Raw genomic sequence first — 13739 nt, 5'->3', positions numbered from 1 at the left:
AGGAGAGTAACTGTGGCAGTTGGCTGGTGAGAAAGATGCTGGTCAGTAGATTTCTTCTGCACTCTGATCTAATGGTGATGAGCATAGAATTAGACCTCAGATAGCATGCTGGAAATGAATTTAAGCTTTTTAGATCTTCTTCCAAGCCTGCTTTCCTACAGTTTTGAGCCTCACTGTTCAGTAACAAAACAGATGCTTTGTCGCATTTCTAGAAATGCTGCTTACAGGGTGACTCAAATCCCAGCGCTGCTTTCCCTACTGGTGGATTCACCTTTTGTCAGCTCCTCTGGGGCCACTCCAAGACTTCGGGCTTTTCTGTCACTTGTGCAGCAAGCAGGCAGCCCTTAGAAAGGACCTTTGGGGCCAAATGACTACTTTATACACTCATGAGGTGTAGGAAGCAGAAGTTCTTGCTCTTTTTGGTCTCTCTTGTCCAATCAGAAAATGTCTTAATTTTACTTTGTTTGATCTGGTTTTCTTGTTGGAATATCCACACGCAGTAACTCCCTAATGTAGGAGTTGGAAATACCAGCTGTTTTAAGTTCAGCTTTATTTTGATGGGGAAACGAGAGGAAGATTTGGATTAACACAGAGCTTTTTCCTCCATCTATGGCTGCATGCATATCCTAATGAAGGAACTGGGGTAGTTATCTCTAGATCAAATGCACAGAACTTATTTCCACTGGGCATTGACGAGGTGCCTTAGGTGAATCAGTGCTAAGATTCTGTTGGGGAATTACCATATGCCTCATTTTTTTCCTTGTGCATTTAAGGTTTTTTAGCTTATAAATATTAAAACCATCACTCAGCATGTACTTTGGGAGTTATAAGAGCTTGTGGAGCAACTTTGTCGTCTGGGATAATGGTGTTGGAAGAGATGGGAGAGAAAATAATAGTAAATAATAACTAATAATAGTAAATAATAACTATATTGGTTTGCTTTGCGATGCAACCTCCCTATTTTTTTTCTCAAAACAAGAGATCAAGTTCTTTTGTTTGTCAGTAGGCTAACATCTAGATCTAGAGTATGAGAAGGATTGAAGATGAGCAGTGCAATTGCAGTGGTTTATGCACTTGGTTTATTCACCAACTCCTTTTGTCATGTTTCTGGCATATCTGTTGTCATTGTTAATGAAGGTAATGGCAAAGATATAGATGGATAAATGGAGAGTTGTATGTTAGCTTAATGTGTGCAAGGGAGAGAGTGAAAAATCAGGAGAAAAAGCCCCTTCCACCCTAAAAGCTGGACTTGGGGGAATGGGAAGACAGAAAACAAACAAAAAAGCTGAGATAAGAACTCAGGCTCGAGTTACTGAGGACAAAGGAGCAATCAAAGGTGATAAGGGTACAAGGAAAGAATAAGGATAGAAAGGCATCATGGGAAGCATGTGTTGAAATAACCTGGGTAAGAAAACCAGATTAATAGAGTGATCAGGAAGTAATTTTGGTCTCACAGTTGAATTTCTTCTACAAAATATTTGTTGAAATGGGCAAGTTCGTTGTATACTATCTTCTCTAATTACTTCGTTGTATTTCAAAAGAATCTCTTTTTCCCTAGATGATTTTGATCTTATACTCTGCTCATTCCTTTACCATTCTTTAAAAAAGGGTAACCTGAGCCTTTTGGGATAAACAGCTGATCAGAGCAAGCCTGCTAAGTGGTTTTGTTCCTTATCCCTAGGTGATCATTTTACAGAATAGTTAGAGATCTTTAATCTTTTATCCTCGTGCTGCATGCAGCTCGGCAGCACACAGTGCCTTACACAGCCCTATGTCGCTCTCAAATTTAATCATAGCCCAGAAATTAAGAATTTCAAAGCATCAGCAAGTTGCTCTGTCTGTATATTCAACCATGACTCTTCCAGGAAAATGAGAGGACAAACTAGTCATGAGGGAAAACCTGCTGGTGAGGGCGGTGAAGGTTGTTTTGAGACATCTTGCTTTGATGGCCTGGGAGAGGGGGGTGTACCTCTACCACTTAAGGTGCTTGGGGGGAAGCCCCCAAGGTGCTGCCTAGAAAAGGAGGGCAGAGGAACAACATCCCATCCTGCTGCTTAGCCTCTGACCATTCTTCTGGAAGCTTTGCCTTTGTCCCAGGTACAATGGATGCTGTCTGAGGCAGTGGATGCTGTCGTCTCATTGAGGGAGGACAGTTACTTGCTTTTTCACCCCACAGACAATTTCTGGCTCAGCAAAGTCTTGTCAAATTGTACAGAGAAGCTTTCAATTAGTGAGCACCAGATTTCCTTGTCAGATTTTCCTGAGTGTGTCCCTAAAAGTTGTATGTCTGAACATTTTGTCATTTGCTCGTTCTTCCAAGGGATACGTTATCCAGTAGTGAATAATTGACAGCATCAGTTTAAAGTTACAAGGATTCTGTTGGGGAATTACCATATGCCTCATTTTTTTCCTTGTGCATTTAAGGTTTTTTAGCTTATAAATATTAAAACCATCACTCAGCATGTACTTTGGGAGTTATAAGAGCTTGTGGAGCCAAACTGTGTTGTGAGCTGCTGTGAACTGTAGGTAGCTCTGCTGAAGTAGATTTCTTCACTTTGCCAGTGGGCCACACTGATTTTTCAACAGTTCATGCAGAGTGGTACGCGTGTACTCCAGATATTAACAGTTCTTTTTCTTCTGGGCAAGGCTCTTGAAAACTCTCACTAGCAGAAAGGTGTTATGAGGTGGAGGAAAGAGTGGGATCAGGTCAGGAGTTGCTGTGGCAGGATAAAATAGTAGCTTCAGTAACTTGATTGTGAAGCGATGGATGCTCAGGGATGGTGGAAACCTAAGAGACCTTGTTAGTTACATGGTGATTACTAACCTTTCAGTGTTTTGGGTTTATATGTATTTGAGTGTTGTGCACACAAGAACCTTCCTTCTCATTTCTCCCACGCTCATCTTGGCTATTCCAGCCAGGCCTGGTGCTTTTCTTTCCCTCTGAAACCCGCTCCAATTTCCCTCTTCTTCATGGGTGCCCCTCCTCACTTCATTTCTTCCCAAGGCTTTCTCTTCCTTTCAGATCTTTGGGGGGCTGAGGGATGTAGCAGCCATCCAGCATTGCCTGTTAAGAAGAGGGAGAAAAGGCTTTCTCCTGCACAGGGGTCAGCAGTTTGTTTTCCCCTGTCCCCCTTCTACCGTGCACTGCTCTGGCTGCTGAAACCTGTGGTGAGGGCTCAGGGCTCAGGTGGTGATGTGAGAAGCAGTAAGGAGCCAGTCTCTCACCAGGACAGTCACTGAGACTGTTAGCATAGTTTCAAAACCAGCATTCCTTCTACTTTTGCCCAGTGACTCCTCATGTACTGGCCTGCACAGGCAATGGGAACAGCAGCTTTGGAAAACCTAAAGAAAAATATTAGATTAGGGCAGAAGCCACAAACATAGGAAACTTGCTTCTCAAAGCCTGCACTAGGCTTAGTCTTTCACTTGGAACTTGAAAAGACATGTACACCACAAAATACATGTGCCCAGCTCCTGGCATGGTCTGCTGGAAGGACATCCATCCTTCAAGGTTTGTTTTCCTCAGGCCAGTCATTTCTGTAGCAGCAACCGCAGATCCTGAAGTTGCACTTTCACTCCTACAGAGTGCATGCCCTTCCCTGGCGTCCAGATGGCCAGGCAGCAAGTTGATGCAGTACTTCTTCCTGAAGCTCTGCCCAGAGCTAGTCATCTTGCTCAGTGCTGCACACCTTTTTCTCCCCAAGCTAACACCATTTCAGATCCAGAAATGGTAACAGTTGCTCCAGGAGGCCTGATCTTCTCAGCGCTGGCTTGGATCCAAGCACCAATAGCAGGATTGCTCTTCTGGTGGCTATTTTCTTAGCAGGAATATTCAACTTTCTAAAGGGTAGCATGAATACAAGGGTGGTCATCGACTCCTCTGGTCTGGCTTCTGCTTAATATGTGTAATTGGGAGAGGTCTACAGTAAGTAGCAGTGCATTTGTCTCTGTCTTACTTACTGGCCAAAAATAGGTTCAGATCCTATGACCAAGAAGGAAATGTGGCTGAACTGGGTAAATTTTATTGTACATTTCTGTTTGCATGGCTAACAACATTCATTCTATTTTTTGTTCTCTTTTACCGATGCAGTTGAAGAATAAATTCATGAAGAAATTGCCCCGTGATGCTGAGGCCTCCAATGTGCTGGTTGGGGAGGTAGACTTCCTGGACAGTCCTTTCATTGCCTTCGTCCGGCTGCAGCAGGCAGTTATGTTGGGTGCTCTGACTGAAGTCCCCGTACCTACCCGGTAAGAGAATTCTGCCCCTAGCAGTGCTCATGAATTGGAAATTGCATTTGCCCCTTTTAAAATAATAGCACTAGGCCAAAAGAAGACCTTCTCCATTGGTTTCCACCATATGACTTGCATAATGGTCATATATTTTTTCAGGATTATTGGTTTTTAAAGTAGCAAAACCTTACTACAGCTGCCTAATAATTTTCAGGTCCGAAATTTGGTTGTAACATGAAAGCTGTGAAATGCACAAATGCTATACAAACACATTAATTTAACAACTTAATGGTAAAGGACACTACCAACATGAAATGTGACTACTGGATTTTTTCTACCCCTCATGACTCTTGGCACACACACACATTATACATACCTCAAATTCCTTCTGCGTGCTTTTGCAGTGCATATTTTTCTTCTTAAAAATTCACATTAGATGAAAGGATGCAGTTCTGGCCCTGCTGGGGGGAAAAAAGTCAGATAAACTGAGGGAGAAATTCTTTCTGTGATTGTCACACCAGATGTTTCTTTGTATTTCACAATGGCTGAGAAAAGAAATGTTGTGCAAATATTTTATTTATTGTGACTCATGTTGCAAATTAATCTGTAGTGTCACAAATACAAATATGTTGTATGTTTGTATGTATTTGAATTAAATTCATACACTTGTCATATTATACACACAGTAGGTAAGAACTGTGAAACTGATTAGGATGAAAAGGTAAGGAAATGAACTAAGCACAGACCACGGCGGTGTTTCAGGGAGGACAGAGGCTGCACTGGACAGACTGCAGGTGCCCTGCAGTATCCTGTTTCATCTCTGCACGGTCTCTGTGGTGCCTTGTTACTTGGTGCTGCTGAGTGGATGCTGTTAACGCTGCGCACCTGGGCTCTGGCGTGCTTTCAGTATCAAGTGACAAAGGATTTACTTTGCATTTTACCTGTAATTACAGAGTTCACACTGCACCTTTAGTATCAGTAATGTGCAAATACATATTTTATATGAGCAGTTTTAAGAGCTTTCAATAGAGTGAAAATTCTATTTTGAATAATGTCTAGAGGGTGAGGGCTATATGGATTAATACCCTGTGAGAATGGGCATATTAACGCTACAGAGGTGCATCACTAGGGCCTTACTGGCATGAACTACAGCCATCATATGGAATGAAAATTAAATGGATGTTACAATCTGTACCTTATTTTAATATATAAAACAAAGGAGAAAGGCGGTCTAGTTTTGCTATTTAATTGCCTTCTAGTGAAGCAGCAGTGCTTGTATCTCTTGGAATCTGTTTAAGTAGCTCCTTAGAAGAACTACGTCACCATCTGTTTGCACACACTGGGTATTCTTTCAGCAGTATAGGGAAATCAAAGTGCCCTAATTTTGTAAATGGTAATTCTTTGTTCCTCAGTATTACTGAGCTCTGTATGCTTCAGTATTTCAATTTCTCTGTCTAATCCACTAGCTCCTTGTTTTATATACATCTCAAAATGCTTTTCAGCAGAGGTAAAATCAGGTATTGTTTGTTTTGGTAGTGGAAGCCAGGAAGTTAGATCTAGGATTGTTCAATGACCTCATTACTCAGTAGCATTAATCAAGACAAGATGTCCTTCCATGCCAACATTTTTTTTCCAGGAAATAATATTATCCATTTGCTGTCCTCCAAACCAAATGTTAGCCCTAATCAAAGTAGGGAAGCTCATTAGATTGCTTTTGTGAGTAATGAAGAGCCATTTGCAATGGCTGCATCCTGTGAAATTCAATCAAGGAAATCCCATAAGGGCCCAGACTAGTTATGATGGAGTGTCTCCTTGCTCAGCCCTTAGTTTCAGCCATCTTACACAGTGGGCATTTCTGCTGAAGACGTGCACTTAACAACCCACAGAGTCCGCAAGATGCTTAGCTGGAGCCTTCAGCATTCTTCACTCCTGTCCCTCAGGATTTCTCCTTTTATTTTGTTAAATTATCAAGTTCCTGGTAAAATTATCAAAACCATGACAGTGAAGTTAGGCCATACACAACCACGTGGGGCGGGGGATGGTTCTAAATAAATGTGAGCTAGTGTTTCAGTGCTCTGGCTTGCTTTAGAGAAGTGTTGTGATGCAGGTTTACTGAGTAACTGCAATGTGAAGTGCATCAGTCTGTCTCCAGAAAGCTGGTTGCTTTCATGGAGGGACTTCTGTAGGGTTCAACACCCAGGTTTCAGCTCTCAGCTTTGGGAATCCTGATTTGTAATACAGAGGGGAGGCTGCGTTTGCATAGCCATCTAATTCTGCCTTCACAGGCCGTGAAATGCATTGCTGGAGGGGTGCTTGCACAGCCGTTCAGTTCATGTTTCTGGTGTGCTGTGTTAGGAAATCTCATCCTTTTTAGTGACTACAGATGTACTGGGTATTTCACAGGAGCCAGCAAAGTGCCCTGCCCTAAAGATGTTACAGTCACAGGACTTGTTGGATCAATGGCAGAGGGATCACGAGCGCCCTCCTGAGAAAGTGAAAGCAGGCAAGAAGGGAGAAATCATTCCCAGTAATATCATCATGTCACATGGCTTTCAGAAGTGCATGAAGCCATCTTGATGCTTTACTTTTCACAGCGCTAACCTAGCAGGGTTTGCAGGGAGAGGGCAGCAACAGCTGATTATCAAGCTGCAGCCATTAGCTGGATATGTATGAAATTGCCACAATCTTTTGATGTAGAAGCAAATATGACACTAAGCCCTGCAGAGCTGAAAGGCTTGTGGTATCTATAGTCCCTGCCCTGGTTTGGTTTATTCATATTGACCTAGTGCTGTAGAACAGAAAAGGATTATTGTGTGTGTATAAGGTAGATATTATTCATCATGTAGACTTCCAGTTAAATAGGTTACTTATTTCTCCTTTTTTTTTTCTCCACGCATTCCTTGGCTTGGATTTTTCTTCTAAGCTACAAAATTTTGGACACTTTATAAAAATAAAATTTCCTTTGTAGAAATGGCTCTCCCCTAGATAAATTATATATATATATGTTTCCCTGCACACTTCCTTGCTAACTCTTTTAAGTATTTCCTTTACTTAAAAATAAATTTTTACTTAAAAGAAACCAGCTAGACCTGATGAAATCTCCAGGAAAAGTTTCTATGTGGTATAATTTCATGCTAGCTTGGTAATAAAAATCAGAGAACTTAATTTGGTGTAGAGAACTTCCAGCCTTTTGCTCTGTCATCTTTTCTTGTTACCACTCAGACTGAAAATTATTTATGGATTTTGGTCTTCTCCTGTCAATTTTAATTCCCCAGTGCTGTGAACTCCTTATTTCGGTGAGCATTTAGTTACTGTACTTGCCCCGTTGCTTTGGTGTGGCTGCCTCTCCTCCTGACAATGCACCAGATGTAGCTTTTTATTTTCATAAAACAGATGTACAATTATGTGTTTAGGTCTGTTCCATTAATGTAATGATGATGGGGAAAAAAGATAAAGAATGAGCAAGGGAAAGATTTTTTGGAGATAAGCTGTACAGACTTGCATAAGTCTAATATGTAGTGCTGGGAAATTGCTTGTGTCTACAAGTCTCAAATGAAATGAAGTAACTTGCCCAAGGTCACTCAGAAAGCATGTGGCAGAACCAGGAGTCATGCTCTTCTCTGTTGCTTCCTAACTTGAGCTTTTAATTGCAAGGGCATCTCTTCTTTCAGTAGGCAACAATGAAGTGCGTGTCTTGTTCCTTAACTGCAGCCCTGAAATTGTTTTCAGGGCTGTGTCCTTTAGGAGCCATTCCAACAGAAAGATTTGCTTTTGGACATCAGAGCTCTGGCAACAAATGAATTTTGTCTGTGTTCATATGTTGGACACCATGTGAGATGCCTGCAATGTTGGTACGTTGCCCAGAACTTGAAGGAGCAGCTGTGTGAAAATTGAAGAAGGACCAAACACTTTACCTCCTTCTCTCCTTACTGTAATTCTAAGGAGTGGTCCCTTCATTACAGAGGTCCAAGCCTTGGGTTCTGGTAGAGAAGCTGGTCAGGGGGTTGTTCTTTCAGCCCTTGAGTCCATCAACATATATCGTGATCAGGAACGCTGGGTGACTTGCAGGCATCTCACGTGTGTCCAACAACAGAAGGACATCAATAAAAGCATGTTCCACAGGACCTTACTGAGTTTGCTTTATGTAGGTGCCTTTAGCACTTCCAGAATTGCAGTTCAGATCTGGGAAATAGACAGGGGTGAGCAGGCTGAATCTGAATCTTGTTTTACTTGTTCTTCCTTTTCTGTGCCTGTGTGAGGGACCTTGTCTTCTGTACTGGCCATCAGCTTGTAAAGAGACCATGGGGAGGTTGACCTGGCCCTGGGGCAGTTTTCACTACAGCTCCTACCCCATATTGGCGTTTGTTAAAGTCATGGACATGACAGATTTTTAACAATGTCTCAAATGGAAAACATTAATGCTGCACTGACTTTAGAGCCTGTCTGTGTTGTACTCATTCCTCACCTCCTAAGTGTGATTCATGTGATTTCATGGACATTTCTAGCCAATTTTCTCACAAGTGCACTGCTTAAGACTTTGTAGTCTCCTTCAGCAATCTGGATTGAAATTCCACCCTGCAGTCTCTGGAGTCATCTCCTTCCAGGGTCCAGAAGTGTTCTGATTAGGTGGCCCACAGTGTTCTGTTACTGGGCTTGTGCAGTGTTGCTGCAATGCTTTGTTAAGGCCTTTTCAGTGTGTGGGTTCTGTGTACAGTGCAGTGGCAGGTGCCCATTTGTCTGCTTGGATAGAAGTTACTCATCTGTAAAAATTAATTTATTCTTGTTGGTTTTGGTGGCATCAGCCATGTGATGAAGAGGTTAATCAGACACAGTCGGTGGTCATCATCTGCTTAAGGGGGGAAAGCGTCCAAAGTGACAGGAGGAAGAGTGCTTCAGATAAAAAAGAATAATAAATTAAAGTTTCTGACTCACTCTCAGCTTGGAAGCAAAGGAGTGCTGTGAGGGTGCTGTCGTACAAAGTTCAATACAACGCATCCTGGGTGAGGACTATCAGCCCTTTCTGTAAGCTGTTGCCCAGGGCATTTGGAAGAAACATTGAGTTTTATTACAACTTCAGAGAGACTGTGAGCTAAGTGATAGATAGTGAAATCTCATGTTTTCTGCATTGAAATATCCTTAGAAATGTTAAGTATCAGAAATGAACGTTTGATAACTCAGCATGTATTGTGTGAAGCAGAGAGTAATTCCGTGTTGGCTTCAACCCAACAGACAGAGAATGCCACAACTCCCAGGGGGGGCTTTTTTAGCTGGACAAACTCTTAAGTAAATGCTATTAAATACATGCAAACATAATCCAGTCCACACCACTAAAGTACATTAATGTGTTTGTATTTGTGTGTATGCGTGTGCACATGCATATTTGGTTCTCTAAAAACTCTTGTTCTACAAGCTGAATCAGTCAGGATGAAGAATTTAGAAAGTCTCACGAACGGGCTGTTTTAAAGAACATTTAGTAAGTGCAGGAGCATTCAGGTGCTTCTGTTGTGCATTGGAAGAGAGCCAGGTGATGTAATTATTTCAGGAGTTGGTTATGAAAATGTCTCATTCCTTGGAAATCGAGGAGAATGACGAGCAGCAACCTCTGAAGTTATGAACTTTTTTTAAAGTTAATGTATTTTGGATAATTTGCATCCCAGAGTTTAAATGTCTTGGCTGAGGAACGATTTCTCTTTAATTTTGTTTTATAACAGCCCTTGAAATGCAGGGAAAGTTCCAGGAGGTAAGAGGAGAGCAAAGGACATGACCTAGGTGTGCATGGGTTAGTCACCTCTGGGTGAACCTTGAGTAAAACTCTTGAAATCGTCATGCAGAACTTGATTAGAAAGTGTTACAGTTAGTAATGCCAATGAATACGTACTTATGGATCCTGGCATACTAATTTGTTTTATAGAACTGTAGATTTTTAATAGAAGATATTTGTTTGCATATCGTATGCTTTATAAAACAATTGACTTAGTGCGTTATGATGTTTATATATATATATATATATTTATATGTACATTATAAATATGTATATAATTACAATTGCAAATGTATAAATTTAGAATTGTATCTATAAAACATGGTCCGAGAGCCACGTTTTTCTAGATGATGCTGTAGGTAAAAGGCTGAAGCCACACCTGGGTACAGCTGACGTTTCTGTCAGTGCTGGAACCACTGAAACCTGGTTTCCTAGAGATACATACTGTGTCCTTTCACACCACCACACAACAGTCCCAGCTTTCCCTACTATCCTGCCATTTCCCAAGATTCCCATATTTGTCTACTCATTTTTTGTTAATTCCTGAAGCCCACTAACTCAGTGCTGCTAAACTGCCAATGGGGTAGGACAGGCCAATTGCCAGACCAGGTTCTGAGCTATTTATGTGGTGGTCAGCCACAGGCTAGCAGAGTAGAAAAGTAAGGTCAGGCCTTGAGTTTCTCTCACTGACAGTGCCTGTTTGGGTCTCCTTCCCTTTGCAGCCACAGGCTCTCCCATTGCTTGTAGAAACATGATTACGTTTGGTATCTCTGGGCCTGTGTCCTGTGTGAAATTGGCCACTGGGGTCAGAAAGATGGATGGACGGTGTGAACACCCAACTTCATTTTCCTGAATGTTCCTGAGTAGCGATAGTTATTTCATCTGTATGTTCACACTGACAAAACTGCCAGCTCTTGGATGATATCTCTGAGGAAGACATTGATACATTAGAGAAGGTTCACAGAAGAACTGTTAAGTGACTAGAGAGAGGAGAAAAGCCTCAAATTACTTACCCTAAACGACAGATGGCTCAGGGTGAATGGATCAATGGGGGGGGGGGAGAGAGATATTTAAAAAAATTAATTATTAAGGGTTATTCAATCTAGCTGTAAGAGCCAACTGAAATAGACGACTGGAATTGGAAGCTAATGCTTCAACTGGAAGTATTCAAACTGGAAGTAATGCAAAGGGTTTTAGATGAGATAACGTACCAAAGGTTATGATGTGTTTATTTTCCATTACTGATTGAAAGGTATGGCTGTACTCAGAAAAATGCTTAATTCAGGAAGCTTTAGAGGTGTTTTGAGCAGCTATTAGTATTTCTGTTTGAAACACAGCCTTACAGAGTTTTCTGAAAATTGCCCCAGTAATTTCCATCCTTTGCTAAATTAGGTGAAATGGAAAAGTTGGTCTCCTGCCCTGTGGTTTCTTTTGTTGCTAATTGCAAGGGTGAGTCGACGCGCGAGTAAGAGACTCTTATCTCAAGGTCACTAGTTAGATTTCAGCTCAGGATGCACACATAAAATGACACCATCCGACCAGCATGACGGTCTCCACTGAATTCCCACAGGCCACTGAATGGTGGCAGTAGCATGAGATTGCCAACAGTAGTAACAAAGCTTTCTTAACAAGCCAGTTGGCAAAGAGATGAGCATAAAGACAGATGTTTTTTCATCACATAGCCATGAAGCAATTCTTTTTCTGGAACAAATCTGAACAGGAGATCTGAAGGAAGCTTGTGTTTCTACAGCCAAGGTGTAGGTGTACAGCATTCCTGTAGGTGTTGTGTGAGTAAATAGTTGCCAGCCGGGATAATGTTGCTATCCAAAGAGATGATGTAAGAAATCAGCTCCCGCTATTTTGTACATCTGGTCAACCCTCCTTATGGTACCTACAGCAGGAACCCACACCTCAAAAATTAGGTTGCCTCCTTAAGAATTAAGCTGTGACTGCAAAGCTACCAGATGGGCTTATGGGTCTCTGGTAAGTATTGTATGCTCTGAGCAGAAATTCAAGGCATACAAGTTGGGCTTAATTATTTATAGCTAAAGCCCTATTTAGAATTAATGGTTTTCCTTCACATGTGGGTAGCTACTGTAGGTGCTGAACCACCCAGCGATCTCGGTTCCAGCAGAGCACTAATAAGCAGAGTGCTATCTGATAGCTTTGGGAACGAAGAGAGCTGTTTCTGAGTAGTTTATGGTAAGCAGTGTGGACAGTTGGCAGCATCTTACCTCTGCTTTTCTCTACGCTGGCTTGAATGCTTACTTCTGTACCCGGAGCTGTGCTGCCCTGCTTCTTCTGTCCCTTGTGCAGAGAGAATGTTGGGTCAGGGTGGAGCTGTGCAGAGCAAACAATCCTTAGGTCGTCTTCTGTCCTCTCCTGGCTGTTTGGCAGCAGTTACATCGCTGCTACTGTCACTTCAATGAAACTGGAATAGCAACAGGGAAATATTTACTGCCGTTATGTATGCAATGATGGAACAGCTACAGGTAGCCAGTAACATACAAGCAAATCAATCAGTGGAGGTGGATAGGCTTTCTGTGATGCACAGAGCATGATGTCTGATGCACTGTGCTGGAGCAGCATCTTGTGCATAGTTCATTTCTGGGTACTGGGCATTGGACAACCTCCTTCCTTCCTCCTGTGTATTTGTTGCTGGATGTTTTTTGTGTAGGGCTGCCATAGCGTTTGACCAAAGTGGTCTCAAGGTTAATTTTACAGCTTTTGGGGAGGAAAACTGGGTAGCATCTTGCTCGCTAGAGCAAGTCTGATTGGGATGCAGGGTGTAACTTGTACTCTAAGATGACTGAAGTGGAACATAGTGTTACACAGAGAAAAATAAATGCACTGGATGAGAAATCTGAACAAGTCCTGTGCTCAGTGCCTCCTGTGGATATTGGGGTTGCTGAACTCCCATTGACTTACAGGGAGGTGACAACTCTGAAAGCTACCATATGGTGTAAACGATATAGTAAATTCTTCCCTGTGTTTGATGGAGATTGAAATATAGAAATTTCACATGGAGTAGCTAACATGGTTATCCTCTGGGTCCAGACCGATAGTGTCTAGGGTGCTCTTCCGTCACTAACCTCTGTGGCTGCCCAAAGCAGTGAGGATCTTACCTTTCACATCAGTCAGAGTCATGAACCACTGGCAGCTACTGGGTCTCTCTAACAAGGGGCAAAACTTTTTTTTTCTTTCTTTCTTTTTTATTTTTTTTAAATTGAATTTACATGTAGGTACTGTATAAGGAGTAAGTGATACATTTTTCTATCCTAAATGGGAACAATTGGTATGTTTTGTCAGATTTCTCTTCATTCTACTGGGACCTAAGGGCAAAGCAAAATCCTATCATGAGATTGGCCGAGCCATTGCCACCCTGATGTCTGATGAGGTAAGTGCCTTTGCAACCAGATCTCTGAATGTCCAACTGAACCATCCCATCCCATCCCATCCTATCCCATGCCATCCCCTGCTGAAATTGGTTCTCCTGGATATCACTTCACTAGTACTAATGACACCTTTTCCTCCAGCATAGCCGACTGGAGCACGCCTGTGGGTGGGCTGCACATACAGCTGAAATACCCAGATGTCACTTACAATTCCATCTGTTTACATAACTATTTAATTTGCCTTCGTGATTTTATAAAAGCATAACTATGGGAACTAACTATTTTATATATATAAATAACTATTTTGTCCATTGTGCTTATTTTCCTGCTAGCAATCGTTCTTTTAAATAGAT

General features: G+C 41.9%; 1 protein-coding gene and 1 long non-coding RNA gene across 16 annotated transcripts in view; one reads left to right on the top strand and one right to left on the bottom strand.

Moving 5' to 3' along the window:
- The window catches only part of SLC4A4 (solute carrier family 4 member 4), a 235204-nt gene that overhangs the window by 166723 nt on the left and 54742 nt on the right, over positions 1 to 13739 (top strand). For all 10 annotated transcript variants that reach the window (XR_011809315.1, XM_072038017.1, XM_038178960.2 and 7 more), the window contains 2 exons: positions 4091 to 4248; positions 13301 to 13388. Coding sequence is in view for 9 of the 10 variants with exons in the window: in XM_072038017.1 (XP_071894118.1) it covers positions 4091 to 4248; positions 13301 to 13388 (246 nt within the window). In the remaining variant the exon portion in view is untranslated. The remainder of the gene's footprint in view (positions 1 to 4090; positions 4249 to 13300; positions 13389 to 13739) is intronic.
- LOC106014628 (uncharacterized) overlaps positions 12175 to 13739 on the bottom strand; it is a 78369-nt gene continuing 76804 nt past the window's right edge. For 3 of the 6 annotated variants that reach the window (XR_011809334.1, XR_011809337.1, XR_011809338.1), the window contains exon 12: positions 12185 to 12422. This is a non-coding gene — a long non-coding RNA (uncharacterized lncRNA). Of the gene's footprint in view, positions 12423 to 13739 lie in introns of all 6 variants that reach the window. The other 3 variants (XR_011809335.1, XR_011809336.1, XR_011809340.1) reach the window with 3 other exon arrangements.

This window comes from Anas platyrhynchos, chromosome 4 (assembly GCF_047663525.1).
Source record: "Anas platyrhynchos isolate ZD024472 breed Pekin duck chromosome 4, IASCAAS_PekinDuck_T2T, whole genome shotgun sequence".
In the NCBI taxonomy this organism is placed as follows: domain Eukaryota; kingdom Metazoa; phylum Chordata; class Aves; order Anseriformes; family Anatidae; genus Anas; species Anas platyrhynchos.
This window is presented reverse-complemented; position numbering and strand designations above follow the sequence as displayed.